General features: G+C 40.9%; 2 protein-coding genes across 3 annotated transcripts in view; both read left to right on the forward strand.

The window, feature by feature from the left end:
* The window catches only part of LOC137291145 (uncharacterized), a 63098-nt gene extending 60426 nt beyond the window's left edge, over nt 1-2672 (forward strand). The window contains exons 38-40 of the mRNA XM_067822430.1: nt 22-161; nt 631-766; nt 1263-2672. Coding sequence (XP_067678531.1) covers nt 22-161; nt 631-766; nt 1263-1334 — 348 coding nt within the window. The 3' untranslated portion in view covers nt 1335-2672. The remainder of the gene's footprint in view (nt 1-21; nt 162-630; nt 767-1262) is intronic.
* A 1778-nt stretch (nt 2673-4450) lies between these two features.
* Nucleotides 4451-10673, forward strand: LOC137292183 (uncharacterized). 2 transcript variants are annotated; one of them, XM_067823747.1, is made up of 7 exons: nt 4451-4532; nt 6411-6635; nt 7618-7956; nt 8366-8518; nt 8624-8773; nt 9491-9614; nt 10275-10673. In XM_067823747.1, exons 1-7 carry the CDS (start codon nt 4475-4477, stop codon nt 10390-10392), a joined length of 1167 nt encoding a protein of 388 aa, XP_067679848.1. In that variant the 5' UTR covers nt 4451-4474; the 3' UTR covers nt 10393-10673. The 2 variants fall into 2 exon arrangements, with proteins under 2 accessions (XP_067679848.1, XP_067679847.1); XM_067823746.1 differs by having other exon boundaries at nt 4452-4532; nt 8339-8518.
* Nucleotides 10674-19277: the final 8604 nt, after the last annotated feature.

The following is a 19277-nucleotide window of genomic DNA, read 5'->3' on the forward strand; positions in this document are numbered from 1 at the left end:
TATGTATTCATTTGCCAACAGAACTCTGAACCAACACACGTGCGTGTGTACATCTTGAACATCTTGCCTGCTCAATCCCCTTCGACTTTCTTGGAACTTCTTGAAGAATTGGACCGCCACACAGGAGACGTCAACCCCAACACAGTTACTGTTGTGTACAGGTGAGGAAAGTTCTCTAAACAAGGAATCTACATGAGGGTGCTTAACATGTGATGAAACAAAGTGTTCGAATCAGGATGAGCGTTTCCTGTCCTATCAGTCCCAAACACGCGCACAGGCGAAACTATTGGTCACTATGAGAACGACAACACATTGTTTGAGTGAAAATAAAGTATTTCGCATGGAAATACTGCTTGGTCACTGGTACGTTAATAAAAAATGGAATGTGTCAGAAGTGTACGCCACCGAAAAACAATTAGTGAGTGTCATCCTGCTTATTGTGTCTTGTCGTCCTGGACCGCGCAACAAATCATTATGATTTGCCTGGTCTATGATGTTTACTGGCAAGTTACTGCTGCAACATTCTTGCAGAGACGTGACTCACTCATGCATATGACGTTGCATAAAGTAACAAATATTCATTTCATCGATTTTACCCGCTCTTATTTGCCCACACCTTGTTTGTTACAGCGATGGAGGAAGACAGAATGCAGCCATGTTGTGCATCCTGAGCAATATCGTCCAAGGTCTGAAGTATGACAAACGAGCTGAGATCTACAACAACATGAGGGCGATGGTTCACTGTCTTGACCAGGATATCACACAGGTAGTGCCTTGCAGTTTTCTTCAATTACTGTAACCACAGTTAAAACTTTGTATTTCTCAATGTTCACACGAAGGGTGTCTCAATATCTATAGATGAAATGCTAATAACGAATTATTGAATGTATATGTGTGCCTCCAGTGGAGAGGTCACCTTTCACGAACACCTGGTGTCATCAGAATGTGGTAGTCATTAACAGTCCCTATTTCATGATGAAGTCAGACTGTACAATGGACACATAATACCTTTGAGAAAATTGTCAAATGTGACAGATGATAGTGAAAGATAACAATAACACGGAAAACTGTGTGTTTGGCATCGAGGTATTACGACTATAGAAATAATTCGTCACTTTATGCATTAAGATCATTACAAAAATGTGTCTGGAGACGATATGGGGTAGTTTTCCATCTGAAGTATTTGAATATTTGCTTTTCTGGCAATTTTTAATTCCCCATCTTTTTAAATACATGTATGATAGTTATACAACACTTTTCAGGATGACGTTGCCCTGTGTTACGACGTGGCCGCAATCTACCTGGAGTCACAGAACATCTACGCCAACCTGTGATGCCCAACACTAGGCTTTGTTTAAGACTTGCACTGGCGAATTCGAAAGGTTTCATCTCTGTGTGATGTCTCTGTTGATTAAAAAGCTCCAGTATACCTTTCACTATTCCACATCGAAATCAATGCTGCTAAGGATTCCTTGTCACAATCAGACTTGACTGAAAACAGTTCGTGTTTTTGATGTATGCAGTGATTGGTTGCTTAATAGGTACTTAAAGGTACTTACTGTTTATGATATCTCCTTAGACTGTTTTCACTTTTCTACCACAAGGGACAAAGATTTAAATTAACAAAATTAGCTATCATTTTGTTTTTGTTAGCCTTAATGTGTTCTACATAGTATTATTATAGTCACAGATATTATATGTACTCTTTATATATACGCTTTAGTGGATGTATCCTTTATGTTGATTGAAGTATTGTAACCATTTACAGATTGCCCTACCTAACATCTTGTGTATTCTATAAAACGGCACAAACATGCGTGCAATCGCTTACACCTAAAGGGATGGTGTTAATCCTCCTGGGTATCCATGCAGAATACAAAAGTATTTTGAGGAATAAATTTGTTTGTTAATGATCACTGTCCCTTTTTCATCTCAAATCGTTAATTGTCCTTTTTCCAATGACCTCGAGCCACATGGGTTCCCTGGCGGGCAATATCTTTATCACGCCTCAGGATCGAAACACCTGTAACACCTGGTATTTCTCCGTGTTGATGTCTTGATTTCTTCTGCATGCAGCTTGTACATTTTTCCTTGTAATTGCAAACAGTTGAAATAATTTACTCTACATTCAAAAGTGATTTCAATTTTTGTTCGTGTTTTTATAGTGACGTTAAGATACAACTTATATCTGTTTGACCCATAAGCAATTTTGTTTAGATGACATCTTTTTGCAATATCGTCTATGTTCGTCTATTCATATACACTTTTTAATTTGCGATTTACAAACATATGTTCCTTCATTTCCCATATTATTGCTGTACCCAGTAAGATGGCCTGGCTTTGGTGACTTGTGGCCGGCCTATAGCTCGTATTTTATTGGTGTTATTGTAATTGTGATAACATGATAATGTGTTACTGTTCTTTGAGACAGCCATTTCTCATAGTTAAACAGACTGTTTCTTGTCACTATATGGCCGACAAATTGCCGAGGTAATGTAAACTTTTAACTCACTCATCGTAACAGTGCCGTAACACACATTCCATGCATTTTAAAGAACAAAACAGTTTCACATGCGCCACTGTATGCACTAAATAGATGATGGAATCCTATAACCTCATGCTGTCCAATCTGTCGTTTTGTTTGTTAAAATTAAAAACAAGTTTTCTTTTTACACCTATTTTATTTTGTTTGATTTCATCTAGCCGATTGTATTGGTCATCTTGCGATCTTGCGTCACTCAATGTAGGTATATATGTTCACTGCTCTGAAATGTATGTGGTGTGACTGACATCCCACAACCCAAATTTTCTTTTTCGTGGTTGTGTATTTTCAATTTCTGAAATATCTACAGAGGGCCATCGACGAGTTTCAGAGTGATCAATGTGTTGTATGTGTAAGTCATGACATCGAGAACATACACACAAAGATGAAAATTCATGTATAAATAAACACATAAATAAACACATAAATAAACACACGTTAGTAATGATACGGTATTGATATTTTCTATGTTTAATACATGTTCCTTCCCGAAAGCCACCAGCCTAGTAATCACGAAGAGTGCATGCCCACGTGAAATGCGTGGTGTTATTAAATGCCAGTGCCTAAGTCAATGAGAAAACTACTGAAGTACTTCTGGAGAGTTTCGGCAGGTGAAACAAACTTACATCACACGAAACTTAGTTACCTTGCATACGCTGTGAGGTTTAAACTGAGAGGGCCATTGGGGATATCAACTACCTCATGAAAGCGTGTTTATGCTATAATTTATCAGCACATATCAACTACCTTACCAATTTTCCCAGTAATTGCTGAAACATTTGAACACCAATACAAAATACTAGTTAACAAAGAAACAATGGACATTACTAGATTTCAGTGATTAAAGCTTATTATGTACTCTTAGGAGGTAGGGGAGCTTCATTTTTACTTTACGATTGACAAAGTTGGGCGATATATCAGAGTCAGTTAGTGTTGATATGATGATAAGGAATGTGAGAGAGTGCACGAGCGCTTGCACTTCCTTCACAGCCTTTTTGTCCAGGAATCGCTCTTGTAAGATGAGGGTTAGGCTTGCAAGTCCAGTATCATTGTATTTCAGGAGAACCGTTAAATGATGAACATGTAATTTACTATAGCTTAGTTGTTGTCTCTTATTGAAACAGAATCTTGAATGACAGAAGTTTTTCCAGTATTCACTTCCCATCAACAAACGTTTGAATGGGTATTTTCACTCAGACTCACGTGGCAGGCTCACGTTGTACTTGCCTATGTGAACTTTGAGATTAACGGGACAGGGAAAGTCTCCCCGAGTAGTTGGAGATAAGTAGGTACTTAAACTTGATTCATTCAGATTGGCTGCCATACATCACCTCTACATAAACGGATTTACACTTGTGGTTCTTACGGTCAACATACTTGTCAGAATCGATAGAAGTAAAGTTGTTATATAAGGAAACCCAGTTATTGCCTTACTATTAGCAGATTGAGTCAAATACTGTGTAAAATCCATGTGGAGAGGGGAAATTGAAGGTGATCTGGATATCCATATGCAACATCCCTGGTGTTAAGTATCTCCTTTGAGTGCAGCAATACGTAGGTAGAGCATAAACCCATAACACCCACACGCACGCACACACATGTTTGCGCGCACACACACAGTTTCAGGTAGTTCATCTACATGTGATTACATAAAACAATTCTCCCCCACCCCACTCCGTGGGTTATATTCTTATTAGTTCTTATTAGTTCGAGGAAAACTTTATGCGAATGACCTTAAAGTTAGGAACTTAAATGAGATTCACTCTTATTGACATGGGACATCTGGAAGTGACCACTACAGAGCTCTCCTTAGGCCCACTTCGTCTCCCGTGATTACATGCCAAGTACAACAAGTGGGACGGTATAAGCGTTGGTCTTAAGGTCTAACCTATCGCCAGCGTTAGTGTCGGATTTCATATTTTCCTCTGACGAATGATGGCTGTGTGGTTGTATGCAGTGATGCTAACAACGTGTGCCAGTCTTTCAGCGGGTGAGACTAAATTTGTTCCTATCCAGTAATATTCTCTTAGACTACATGCTACAGCAGCATTTGTCTCGGACTATCATATTACAGCAGGATTTATCTCAGACTATGTGTTACAACATTTATCTGAGGCTATATGATACAACAGCATCTATCTTAGACTACATGTTGCGACACCATCTGTCTTAGACTATATGATACAACATTTATCATAGACTATGTGCTACAACAGCATCTATCTTAGACAATATGTGCTTCAACAGCATCTATTTTGGACTATATTTTACAGCTTTTACGACTTCATCCGCACGGCAGAACCAGTCATTTCACTATATGTCCAGGTATTCTATTTCGTTACTAGAATACCGACAAGTTAACCGACAGGCTGTAGGCCACCGTCAACCTTTATCCTTGAGTGTGGAACCTTTCAGTTTTCCAGAACGTTACCACAAAGTACATCTCCTTTGAGACGTTGAGACAAGATATAACTGGGAATTACTTGTTGATAACGCTTCAACGATTTAACCACAGATGTAATTGCTTGAATGCTCTGACTTCAAGATCAGGGTGTTACCTGTCACTATCACTATAAGATCACATATACTCCAGTGGGGGTACAAATGCACAAACCATTTATTGAAATCGTTAAAAATGAAACCACGTTATGAAAACTAGTCATTTCGACATTCAATTACCTTGAATCGACGTTTTTGACAACAGTGCACAATTCTCTCCCGCGATCGAAATTTCCACCAATCAGAGGGGCGCGCCTCAGTGACGTAATGTGAGGTATACCTATGTGGGCTGTGTAGTATTCATGTATATTTCCGAGAGTAGATTATCTTGTTTATGGGTTAGTCTAACCTGCAATTGCGACAGTTGTTTTGAAACATGAAAGCTCTATGTTTTCAGGGCATTTAATCCTGTCACCTACGTTGCTTACTTCCCGAGATACAACATGTTTTCATGGGCGATTCTCTCAAAGTCACTTGTCATAATGTTTATAAATCGTTCTTGTAGTTCCATTACAAACGGTGTCATGCAAAACATGTTTGGTCATGAAGCAAAAACATTTTAACTCCGTGTAGGAAGTAGTTTTGATCTTTTAACTTGATGAAAACACACCATGTTATAAACTACTTTACGCCTCTTCTCAGTGTTACCTGGCCGAATTTTCGAGTCTCGAATAACTTACCCAGCAATCATTAAACATTCAACTTTTAGTATGAATCTCACCATTTATGACAAGGCGTAATAAAGTGTTTTTCTCTCAGTCTTTCTTTTCACAAACATATGGTCATAAAAGGCGACTAACGGGACAGGTGGTTAGGCTCGCTGACTTGGTTAACACATCATCGCAACTCACTCACTGACCCACAAACATTATTACCTCTCATCGTGATCTGTGTGAAGCGAGTGAGTGAGTGAGTGAGATAAGATTTATAGTCACATCGGCAATATTTCAGCCATGTAGTCCTGTATGAAGTGTTTTTTTCTGGATACATTAATGTATATTTCTTTCCATAAATTATCTTTCATTCATTATGGTGACAGAAAAGCACAATCAATATGTGGCTCCATACCAAAATGGTATGCGTGTATTATTGTAAAGAATAGATAATTATTTTGCCTTTGAGAACAAAGGCTTCATGTGACGGCGGTATTGCTATAGTGTAAATATTGCTTAGTAATCCATAGAAAAAAGGTGCATAAATATTACATTCGAAATTACATATGTGCTCTTATAGCTAGCCATGTAAACAATAGTCTGTTAGCATTACAGTCGGCGCCGGCGTGTGACATCCAGATTGACACACTGACTAATCAACGATGACCCTACAATCATTCCTTGTGTTATCCCGAAACCATCTTTTCATTGTAAAGGGAAAAATACAGATAAAAGGCAAAACATTGCTCTAAACAAGCCAGCCTGGATGAGCACATCCTACAGAAACATCTCTGCCAGTAAAGCGGTGGATGGAGCGATAGATACCTGGAACTGGCGATTTGAAATCCACACTGATCTCAACCAGCAAACAGCTTGGTGGAAGGTCGACCTGCAGACAGTGGTGTCATCACCTCAAGTTAATATCTATTTCCGAATCAGCTGTAAGTACAGATATGTTGGCAAAAAATCGTGTACTTGATAAATATTTGCCTATATGAAATGGAACCGCTGAACGATATTGATAGGCAGTTTCTGGACATACAATGCAACTTAACGAAGATGGAGACGTAATCAGGGCAAAACAAAACACAAAGGTAGCAGTAGAGTTTGAAGACTATAACCCAAGCCGCTCTGCATCGCGACCATTACGAGTATATCGTGGAAATCTGGCCTGAATTGATCTTCAGTAACTCATGTTTGTCCTCAGAGGGGACTAACGGGATCTGGTGGTCAGACTTGCTCGGTATTCATGCTATTGATCACTGCATTATCTGGTCCAGACTCGATTAGGTCCGTTAGGACCCGTAACGGTCCGGGTTAAAATTGATCTTTACTAACACATGCTTGCCGTAAGAGGCAACTAAAGATATCGGGTGGCCAGGCTTGCTGACTCGCTTAACGCAAGTCATGAGTTCCCAGTTGCCCAGATCGATACTCATGCTCTTGATCACTGGATTGTTTGGTCCAGACTCGATTATTTACAGACCGTCGCCATATAGTTGGAATATTGCTGAGTGCGACGTAAAATTAAATTCACCCACTCGATGCCTCGGGCAACCACTACAACAAAAGAAACACCACCCCCTCAAATAAGAGAAAAATAAAATAAAACAAAAAACCCCACAACAACGAAACAACCACAAGAAACAAACAGACACAAAATGATAGAAAAATAAAAACACCTAAAACCACAAATAAAAACAAACAAAATACGAAACAAACAAAATCCAAACAAAACAAAAGCAACACACAAACAAGAAGCAAAACAACAAGAGAGAAATAAGCAAATATACCCCCCCCCCCGAAAAAACAACAACAAACAAACAAACAAAAACAAACAGAAAAAAACAAGCATGCAAACAAACAAACAAAAACAGGGATGCTGTCTCTGATGGTATATCCCTGATGTGTATATCTTCCCAGACCGAGGTCGGCGTGACGGTTTACAGCTCTATACGTCTCTAAAAAACTCATCTGACCCAACAGAGGGGAATCTATGCTACCGTGTCAGAGGGCGCCGAGATGGGACCGACATCCCTGACGTCTTGAACGTCACCTGTCCTGGGACCTGGCGCTACTTGACCGTCTATACAGAGACGGCAAATGATAGACATGGTCCCATCCTGGATTTTGCCGAGGTACAGGTGTGGGTGACGAACATCGAGACAAGCGGAGATTACGAGCAGACTGCCACACAGACTACAGCACCGACTACAGCACCGACTACAACTATGAATGCGACCACGACAACAGCTGTATTCAGTAAGGTTTCCCTGACATGCTATGTAGTAAAGCTTTAATTGTTACTTCAGTTTTACAAGCAGAGTAGGCAGCTTCACTAAAACGCATTCTAATCCAAACTTAAGTTACGTCGACTGATCCGCACCAAATACATATCAACAAATAAAGCGTATCGATATCTATACTTGACCTTCAGAAGAAAACCGATCGACTGGCCATGGATGGTCATTTAATTCTACTTTGAGATGAGTCCGATTCCAGCTTCGAACATATACCATTTCCATACGAAAATAGCGTCTTCCAGACTAGGGGCGATGAGGTAGGTGAATGTTGAAAGCGTTCGCTCGTCACTTTTAAATCATCTGTCATGGAATGCATTGAGTATTATCCTGTTATATTCAAGCACCGGGTGTCTTGACAATTCCAACAGGACAGGAGTGTGGAGTAGGGCAGCGATATGGAGCCAACTGTATGAAGTCGTGCGCGGACCGTCAGTGTAAGAAGAACTCCACCTGTGACGTCCTACACGGCAGGTGTGTCGACGGATGTAGAGCAGGGTGGTGGGGAACTGACTGCACACAAGGTGAGACAGTTTGGTCACATGTTAACTATTGTACGGCGGGATATGTGCCTATCACTCATATTAAGAGACGTGATTGCTACGTGACATGCTCTTCTTTGTTGACAGAATGTGTTCAGGGATTGGAATACGGCGCTAACTGCCTGGGAAACTGCAGTGCCCGGATGTGTGAGGGAAGGTCTGTCTCCTGTCCTCGAGACACTGGCCAGTGTGAGACGGGATGTAAGCCGGGATGGACAGGGAAAGACTGTATCCAAGGTAACAAAAATACTTTTAGCTTAAGTGCATAGAGATCGATTAGCAATGTAGAACGCGAGGATACCACGGCATTTCAGACGTGAGACAGATTAAGAATACTGAGCATGCATGTTTTGACTATACGGACTGGAGGATGAATGCCTCTCTGGAAGCGACTTGGCATCACTCCGCTGATAGGACATGCAGCAATGTGATCATGTAACCTGCCTTTCTGTCAGAGGATCTGAATCTATTCAATCCTTCCTTTACACCTATGTGTAAAAATATTGATTATCAAGTAATGCTACACTCTTCTGTGGTCGTATTTCATAACGGAATTAGGGAATCGATTTTTATTAAAGACAACAGGGAGCTTCCATCTGTCACAAACCAGGACATTTGTCTATCTGGACGTTTCTAATTGGATAAATTGGGCATAGAGATTTGAACGAGCCAATTCAGTTTTACCAATTATTTTAACAATTGGTTATTGACAACAACAGGTGAATGATTTACATAATTATCATAGTCTACTTGTAGGAAATTAAAAAGCAAGGTCGCCTGTTCAAACCATTGTACAATGCAGTAATATTGCTCTTGGTCCCTCACACAAGTCGCTTGTACTCTTATTGAGATTTACACATGTGACATCCATTTCTACCTAGTGAGCATTTACTGTATTGTCTGATGTGTTTTTACTATATCGTTGCTGTGTATAACCAAATGTTTCGTTTTCAGAATTACAGATGCGGGTTCCTGTGTCCTGCCCCGCCAATATCAGTGTTCTTGATGTCTGTGTCGTCATCATGGTGGGAGTGCTACTGATCCTTGTTTTCGGTCTCTGTTTACTAAAACAGGGAAAGTAAGTGTCTTAACACATTGTCTTGTAGTTCGAAAATGTACGCTTCTAATTAGTTTATCAACGGTTGAAATTACAGTACGAAACAGAATGTGAGACGATAGCTGATATTTAATGTAAAGGAATATACATTTGTTGGTTAACAAATTCAAATGTTCGATCACTGTTATTCACGGTGGATAACGCAATGCACATGGTACCTATAGTGCAGCTTGTGTATAAGGGACGGGAACCGTGAAGATCCGGATAGAATAGTCTTCAGCAACCCATGCTTGCCATATTAGACGACTATGCCTGTCTTAAGGGGAGACAAACGGGATCGGGTGGTCTGGCTCTCTGACTTGGTTTATAAGTGTCATTGGTTCCCAATGGCACAGGTCGATGTTCATGTTGTTGATCACTAGATTGTTTGGTCAAGGCTCGCTTACGTACAGACTGTCGCCATATAGCTGGAATATTTCAGAGTGCGGCGTAAAACTAAACTCACTCCCTAATAGGGACGGCGAAATTTTGGAAGTCAATTTACGTATTCCGATACAACGACCAATGTGGCATCATGATATTAGTGTGCGTTCTATAACTTACATGCATGTCTTCCTTATCTCCGTTAGCGGTGAAAAAGATTGTCCAAGATTAGCCTCTTCTTGTTCCTGTGTCCTGCAGATTGCCATGGGGTCGTGCAGAGGTGCAGACAAAACCGTTGATTGACGTCGCTGAACTTTCTGATGTGAATACCAAAGAAGAAATGAACCCTTCAAAAACTTTGGAAGACATTCTGTGAAATCATTTTCGACTATATATCGTTTGAATAGCGTGAGCTGATCATGTGTTGGTTATGCATTAGAAGATGACCGCAGAGAAGGTGGCCATTTACAGGTGGTGTGGACGTTGTGTAAATACCCTTCTGCAAAACGCCAGTGTAGTAAAAGGTCTGGAACGTCTCAGGTATGGCCCTCTGAGAAAAAGTGATGACATTGATGCTTTTGAGTGGCTTCAGTCCTCTGTACGGTGCTTCATGTTTACTATGTGCATCAATAGATAAAATAAAAACCAGACATGTTACGATCTTCGGAATATTCACAGATGTACCACTAAATACCCTATAGTGTGTTACACCTACTTTAAACACGCACGTACGCACACACACATACACACGCACGCACACATACACACATACATATATGTATATATATATGTGTATGTGTGTGTGTGTGTGTATGTGTGTGTGTGTGTGTATGTGTGTATGTGTGTGTGTGTATGTGTGTGTATGTGTGTGTATGTGTGTGTATGTGTGTGTGTATGTGTGTGTGTATGTGTGTGTGTGTTTATGTGTGTGTGTTTATGTGTGTGTGTGTGTGTGTGTGCATGGACTGAGTGAGTTACTGTGTACTCGTATTTCAGTAGTATCGTGAATACACACAAGTTTTAATGTTACAAAAAGAAAGTTAAATTATAGTAACATGTCAGCGTAGGGCAGTAAAACAACTATGTTAGTACATTTCAATCTAAAACTAGTAATTAACACTAATTAATCACATTTTGTGATTGAGCTAAAATATATCGCTACATCGGCATTATTTCAGGCATATCGTGACAAGAACAATTAACTGATATACACAGTACTTAATGGAAATTTATGAAAACCCTGTCAACATGGGAAAGTAAAATAATGGATTATCACAGAGATGAATTTAAGTCTAGTAATTAAATAAATAACTTCTTAACTATAGATGGTAAAACAATATAAAAAACAAACAGGCGATATATTGAAAAAAAACCCCAACAAACAAACCTGAATTTTGATCACGATGCTAGGGGCACTGGAACCTTTCAATCCCTCGAAACAAACACCTCACCAATATTTACTAACACCGCGGACAAGACTTAACTGACACTGTTTGCAAGAGCGAGCGCAGCTGAACAAGGCGTGTTAGCTTACGTAATACTGCTTTCTTTGTCGGACTATTTTGGGGATAAGAGTAAACATAAACATAAACACGTAAACAGCGATTTCAAACGCACTAAGATGTGTGAAAATGACATTTTTTTTAACCAAGTAATTCACATAATGAAAACATATGATCATCCTGCTTTGAGCACACGTGACATGAACATGTATGAACAGTTCCTCAACATAGACCCGAGAAGGTCCGGAGTAGAACAGGCCTTCCATGCTATCCAGTAAAGGCGACTATGCTTGCCGTGAGAGGTGACTAACGGGATCGGGTGGTCATTCTCGCTGACCTGGTTGACACATGCCATCGGTTCCCAATTGCGCAGATTCATGGTCATGCTATTGATCATTGGATTGTCTGGTCCAGACTCGAGTTTTTACAGACCGCCGCCATATAGCTGGAATTTTGCTGAGCTTGGCGTAAAACAAAACTCACTTACTCACTCACCTACATACACCTGAAATCGGAAATTGCGGAACCTAGTGAAGTATAAAGGAATGCATTTGGAAATACTGTATGATCATGCATTTCCCCTGGTATCTGTTTTGCAATTCATGTTTGGAAATACCTGACAGTCTAGACCGGGTTGTATCAACGCGTAATTATGTAATCATCAATGAAACACTAATCATTGATTAAATTCATAATATTTGATTAGTTAATGAAGTGTTTAAATAAGATTGTATAAACCCTTATTTAAACACCCATTAACTAAGTATGGTTCTAATGAAGGTCTCGTCATTAAACCACCGTTAACTTAGGGGAATCCCCTACTTATTATCCATGATGCATTGCGGGGAAACATTACTCTATCGTCTGCACGATGGCTGTTGTCAGAAATCGTAGTAAAAAGTTGTGAAATACAACCTCTAGCAGACCTAGATCAAGATCATATCGATGTGTTTAACAGCAAACGGACTAACTCCATTCCTAATGATAAAAAGAAGCAGATATGGGACAAAATAACGACCGCGATCAATAGCTTAGGAGTAAGGAACATCGTCCAAACAATGCAAGACAAAATGGGACAATATGTTTCAAATTGCAGAAAAAAGGAGCTTTCGGGTAGGTAGTTGATGGAACGTCATGTCGATACGGCTAATGATGAGTCAATGATATTCTCAAATCTTCATCAGCTTCCTTCAGTAAAGGTTTCATGCAACTGAAGATAAGATTTGATTAACTAATCGTAGCATAATTAACAATTAAAGCTTTATTTTACTTTGATACAACCTGGTCACGACACACACGAACGAGGTGAGTGTGCATACGAATATATACAGGGCCAAACGATTGAATATATATATATATATATATATATATATATATATATATATATATATATATATATATATATATATATATATATATATATATATATATATATATATTCGTATGCACACGCACCTCGTTCTTGTGTGTCATGGCCATATGTATATATCATGTATTCCCTACGGCGTTTGGTGCTGCACAAGTTACGAGTTGTAATGGGGTAGAATAATGCACACTCACTCCCATATAACATGCGAATTATACGAACAGTCATTCCGTACGTTTCGTATATAATGAGACCTCGTGTAGTATTCTCTGTTTATCCTTTCTTAAACTTCGGCCGCGAGAAATCGATATCAGGAGACGAGAAAGCGTCACACCATAGAATTGATTACAAGTACGACTCCTGTCTGGTGCGGTTTTCACGTGCAGCGTGTGATTCTGTGCGGAGTACACCACGTGGTCCCTCAGTTCGGGAAACAATGACGAAATGTCCAGCTTGCTGTGATTTGAGAAGCTTCGATGAGCCAGTGTTTGGACTATCACAATGTGCGATAGTAACATTCAAAGAGACAATTTTGTTTTGGACAATGTGGTCCAAGTGCTGACAAACACGGAGAATGGATCACAGACATCGCCCGGGACAGGTAAGAAGTCACTATTTTTGAGCGTGTGAGCAACATCTACAAAAGAAATTTGAGAAACAGTTCCTTTGCATCTCCCCAAACTTCCTCGGGATATATAGGACTCCACTACAACCTTCTCGGTTTGTTTTCAACATCTCTTCTCTATCTCCGTTCCATCGTATCAGTCGACGTCATGTGTCACTAAATGAGTCTCTTCACTTCGGTGTACCATGAACTGGACGAGAACTTATTCTCAAGTAAAACACTCTTAAAAACAGAAACCACTTGGGTCATTCTTCCACACACCATAAGAAAAATCGGTAAAACATTCACCCCCATCACATGACCATGCGAACAGCAGACTGGTGAATGAATATTTGGACGTGGGTGGGTGCGTGTCTGTATGCGTTCCTGAAAAATCGTTGATAATCTAAAGAGGCTCAGTCTTGTATGTACAGTACAGTACATATCACCCCGCCAAGTATTTATTTCATCGACTCTCGTATGTACAGTACAGTACATACCATATCGTCCGCTTATTTACGTCAGTTCCGTCTTGTATGTACAGTACAGTACATATATCGTCCGAGTGTTTCATACAGCTGTTTTTTGCATGTACAGTACAGTACATGAACACGTCGTCCGAGTATATAATGCAGTCCCGTTTTGTATGTACAGTGCAGTACATATGATCTCGCCGAGTATTTCATTTGTCTGCTCCTGTATGTACAGTACAGTACATACCATATCGTGGGGGTATTTGATTGACTTCCGTCTCGTATGTACAGTACAGTACACATAATTTCGTCTGAGTATTTAATGCGGCTGCTTCTTATATGTACAGTACAGTACATATGTCGTATTCAATACTGTTGTGCGTGCGTCTGTGCAGCCTGTCCTGACGCCTTCTCACTACAAGTCTACTTCACTGACCATGGAAACAGCAAACTGGTGTATGAATATTTGGAAGTGGGTGGGTGCGTTGGTTGGTACGGGGGTGGGTGCGCGCCTACGTGCCTGCCTAGGTGCGTTCCTGCTTTCGAGCGTGCCTGCCTGTATGCGTGCCTGCCCGCATGCCGATTCATCCCAGTTTGCTGTCTTGATGGCCAATGGAGTAGGCTTGTGGTTAGAAGTAGTCCTGACCCATCCTTGATAATCTAAAGAGGCTCCGTCTTGTATGTACAGTACAGTACATATCACCTCGCCAAGTATTTATTTCATCGACTCTCGTATGTACAGTACAGTACATACCATATCGTCCGCTTATTTACTTCAGTTCTGTCTTGTATGTACAGTACAGTACATATATCGTCTGAGTCTTTCATACAGCTGTTTTTGCATGTACAGTACAGTACATGAACACGTCGTCCGAGTATATAATGCAGTCCCGTTTTGTATGTACAGTACAGTACTTATGATATCGGCGAGTATTTCATTTGTCTGCTCCTGTATGTACAGTACAGTACATACCATATCGTGCGGGTATGTGATTGACTTCCGTCTCGTATGTACAGTACAGTACACATAACTTCGTCTGAGTATTTAATGCGGCTGCTTCTTATATGTACAGTACAGTACATATGTCGTATTCAATACTGTTGTGCGTGCGTCTGTGCAGCCTGTCCTGACGCCTTCTCACTACAAGTCTACTTCACTGACCATGGAAACAGAAAACTGGTGTATGAATATTTGGAAGTGGGTGGGTGCGTTGGTTGGTACGGGGGTGGGTGCGCGCCTACGTGCCTGCCTAGGTGCGTTCCTGCTTTCGAGCGTGCCTGCCTGTATGCGTGCCTGCCCGCATGCCGATTCATCCCAGTTTGCTGTCTTGATGGCCAATGGAGTAGGCTTGTGGTTAGAAGTAGTCCTGACCCATCCTTGATAATCTAAAGAGGCTCCGTCTTGTATGTACAGTACAGTACATATCACCTCGCCAAGTATTTATTTCATCGACTCTCGTATGTACAGTACAGTACATACCATATCGTCCGCTTATTTACTTCAGTTCTGTCTTGTATGTACAGTACAGTACATATATCGTCTGAGTCTTTCATACAGCTGTTTTTGCATGTACAGTACAGTACATGAACACGTCGTCCGAGTATATAATGCAGTCCCGTTTTGTATGTACAGTACAGTACTTATGATATCGGCGAGTATTTCATTTGTCTGCTCCTGTATGTACAGTACAGTACATACCATATCGTGCGGGTATGTGATTGACTTCCGTCTCGTATGTACAGTACAGTACACATAACTTCGTCTGAGTATTTAATGCGGCTGCTTCTTATATGTACAGTACAGTACATATGTCGTATTCAATACTGTTGTGCGTGCGTCTGTGCAGCCTGTCCTGACGCCTTCTCACTACAAGTCTACTTCACTGACCATGGAAACAGAAAACTGGTGTATGAATATTTGGAAGTGGGTGGGTGCGTTGGTTGGTACGGGGGTGGGTGCGCGCCTACGTGCCTGCCTAGGTACGTGCCTGCTTTCGAGCGTGCCTGCCTGTATGCGTGCCTGTCCGCATGCCGATTCATCCCAGTTTGCTGTCTTGATGGCCAATGGAGTAGGCTCGTTGTTAGAAGTAGTCCTGACCCATCCTTGATAATCTAAAGAGGCTCCGTCTTGTATGTACAGTACAGTACATATCACCTCGCCAAGTATTTATTTCATCGACTCTCGTATGTACAGTACAGTGCATACCACATCGTCCGCTTATTTACTTCAGTTCTGTCTTGTATGTACAGTACAGTACATATATCGTCCGAGTGTTTCATACAGCTGTTTTTTGCATGTACAGTACAGTACATGAACACGTCGTCCGAGTATATAATGCAGTCCCGTTTTGTATGTACAGTACAGTACATATGATATCGGCGAGTATTTCATTTGTCTGCTCCTGAATGTACAGTACAGTACATACCACATCGTGCGGGTATGTGATTGTATGTACAGTACAGTACACATCACCTCGCCAAGTATTTATTTCATCGACTCTCGTATGTACAGTACAGTGCATACCATTTCGTCCGCTTATTTACTTCAGTTCCGTCTTGTATGTACACTACAGTACATATATCGTCCGAGTGTTTCATACAGCTGTTTTTTGCATGTACAGTACAGTACATGAACACGTCGTCCGAGTATATAATGCAGTCCCGTTTTGTATGTACAGTACAGTACATATGATATCGGCGAGTATTTCATTTGTCTGCTCCTGAATGTACAGTACAGTACATACCATATCGTGCAGGTATGTGATTGACTTCCGTCTCGTATGTACAGTAGAGTACACATAATTTCGTCTGAGTATTTAATGCGGCTGCTTCTTATATGTACAGTACAGTACATATGCCGTATTCAGTACTGTTGTACGTGCGTCTGTGCAGCCTGTCCTGACGCCTTCTCACTACAAGTCTACTTCACTGACCATGGAAACAGAAAACTGGTGTATGAATATTTGGAAGTGGGTGGGTGCGTTGGTTGGTACGGGGGTGGGTGCGCACCTACGTGCCTGCCTAGGTACGTGCCTGCTTTCAAACGTGCCTGCCTGTATGCGTGCCTGTCCGCATGCCGATTCATCCCAGTTTGCTGTCTTGATGGCCAATGGAGTAGGCTCGTGGTTAGAAGTAGTCCTGACACATCCTTGATAATCTAAAGAGGCTCCGTCTTGTATGTACAGTACAGTACATATCACCTCGCCAAGTATTTATTTCATCGACTCTCGTATGTACAGTACAGTGCATACCATTTCGTCCGCTTATTTACTTCAGTTCCGTCTTGTATGTACACTACAGTACATATATCGTCCGAGTGTTTCATACAGCTGTTTTTTGCATGTACTGTACAGTACATGAACACGTCGTCCGAGTATATAATGCAGTCCCGCTTTGTATGTACAGTACAGTACATATGATATCGCCGAGTATTTCATTTGTCTGCTCCTGTATGTACAGTACAGTACATACCATATCGTGGGGGTATGTGATTGACTTCCGTCTCGTATGTACAGTACAGTACATATAATTTCGTCTGAGTATTTAATGCGGCTGCTTCTTATATGTACAGTACAGTACATATGTCGTATTCAATACTGTTGTGCGTGCGTCTGTGCAGCCTGTCCTGACGCCTTCTCACTACAAGTCTACTTCACTGACCATGGAAACAGCAAACTGGTGTATGAATATTTGGACGTGGGTGGGTGCGTTGGTTGGTACGGGGGTGGGTGCGCGCCTACGTGCCTGCCTAGGTACGTGCCTGCTTTCGAGCGTGCCTGCCTGTATGCGTGCCTGCCCGCATGCCGATTCATCCCAGTTTGCTGTCTTGATGGCCAATGGAGTAGGCTCGTGGTTAGAAGTAGTCCTGACACATCCTTGATAATCTAACGAGGCTCAGTCTTGTATGTACAGTACAGTACATATCAACTCGCCAAGTATTTATTTCATCGACTCTCGTATGTACAGTACAGTACATACCATTTCGTCCGCTTATTTACTTCAGTTCCGTCTTGTATGTACAGTACGGTACATATGTCGTCCGAGTGTTTCATACAGCTGTTTTTTGCATGTACAGTACAGTACATGAACACGTCGTCCGAGTATATAATGTAGTCCCGTTTTGTATGTACAGTACAGTACATATGATCTCGCCGAGTATTTTCATTTGTCTGCTCCTGTATGTACAGTACAGTACATACCATATCGTGGGGGATGTGATTGACTTCCGTCTCGTGTGTACAGTACAGTACATATGTCGTATTCAGTACTGTTGTACGTGCGTCTGTGTAGCCTGTCCTGACGCCTTCTCACTACAAGTCTACTTCACTGACCATGGAAACAGCACACTGGTGTATTCATATTTGGAAGTGGGTGGGTAGGTTGGTTGGTACGGGGGTGGGTGCGTTAATTCTTTCGAGCGTGCCTGCCTGTATGCGTGCCTGCCCGTATGCCGATTCATCCCAGTTTGCTTGAATGATCTACTTTCTGTTTTTGGAGTACAGTCGATATCATCTTGTCTGAGTATTTACTGGAGTTCCCTCTTGTATGCACTATACCTGTGTGGACTAACATATCAATTTCTAACATTCGGACATGGTTTAGAAACCGACATTTTTAAATGTGTACTTGAATTTTGTAAAACGACTTGACATCTTTACACGCTCATTATCATGATGTCAGCAGTATTTATATTCCCACTCTTTGACTTTAACTACGATGTGATGATCTATTGCACACCCACTAACACATAGGTATTCTCGTTCAGTTTTGTCCGTGGTCCCTAGTATGGTGATCTACCAGTTGCTTGCCAGATATATTCGTTTTTTATCGTCATGTCCAAAATGGTATACAATTTAAGTTTACATGATACTTTTAAATCTCTGTCTGTGATGGCCTAGTTTATTTATGATTCTGTGGCAACAGCTTTTATGAAATATAATTATGAACTATTTATTGTTTTAGTCACGATATAGCTGAAATCTTGCCAAAGTGACTTTAAATTTTAATTCACTCATGAATTTTGTGCACAACAGTTTGTAAGTACTCTTACCTTATATTCTGTGCTATATCCTACGCGATATCCCCTATTTTATATTTTAGGTACAATTGTCGACCTCTCTTTCTACGTCTGCTTACATTTGGAAGTAACAAAATCTCGTATCTGCACACCTGTGATACAATCCTCGAGATCCGACATCGGACAGGACCGGGAAGCGCTCTGGCATGGTTCATTCATGCTTTCATTTCAAAATTGATGTTTTTTTATGTTAATTGGTACATTGCCTGTTCCATGTTCGACTGTGAGAGTCCACTATC

The sequence above is a fragment of the Haliotis asinina genome, chromosome 7 (genome assembly GCF_037392515.1).
Source record: "Haliotis asinina isolate JCU_RB_2024 chromosome 7, JCU_Hal_asi_v2, whole genome shotgun sequence".
NCBI classification, from domain to species: domain Eukaryota; kingdom Metazoa; phylum Mollusca; class Gastropoda; order Lepetellida; family Haliotidae; genus Haliotis; species Haliotis asinina.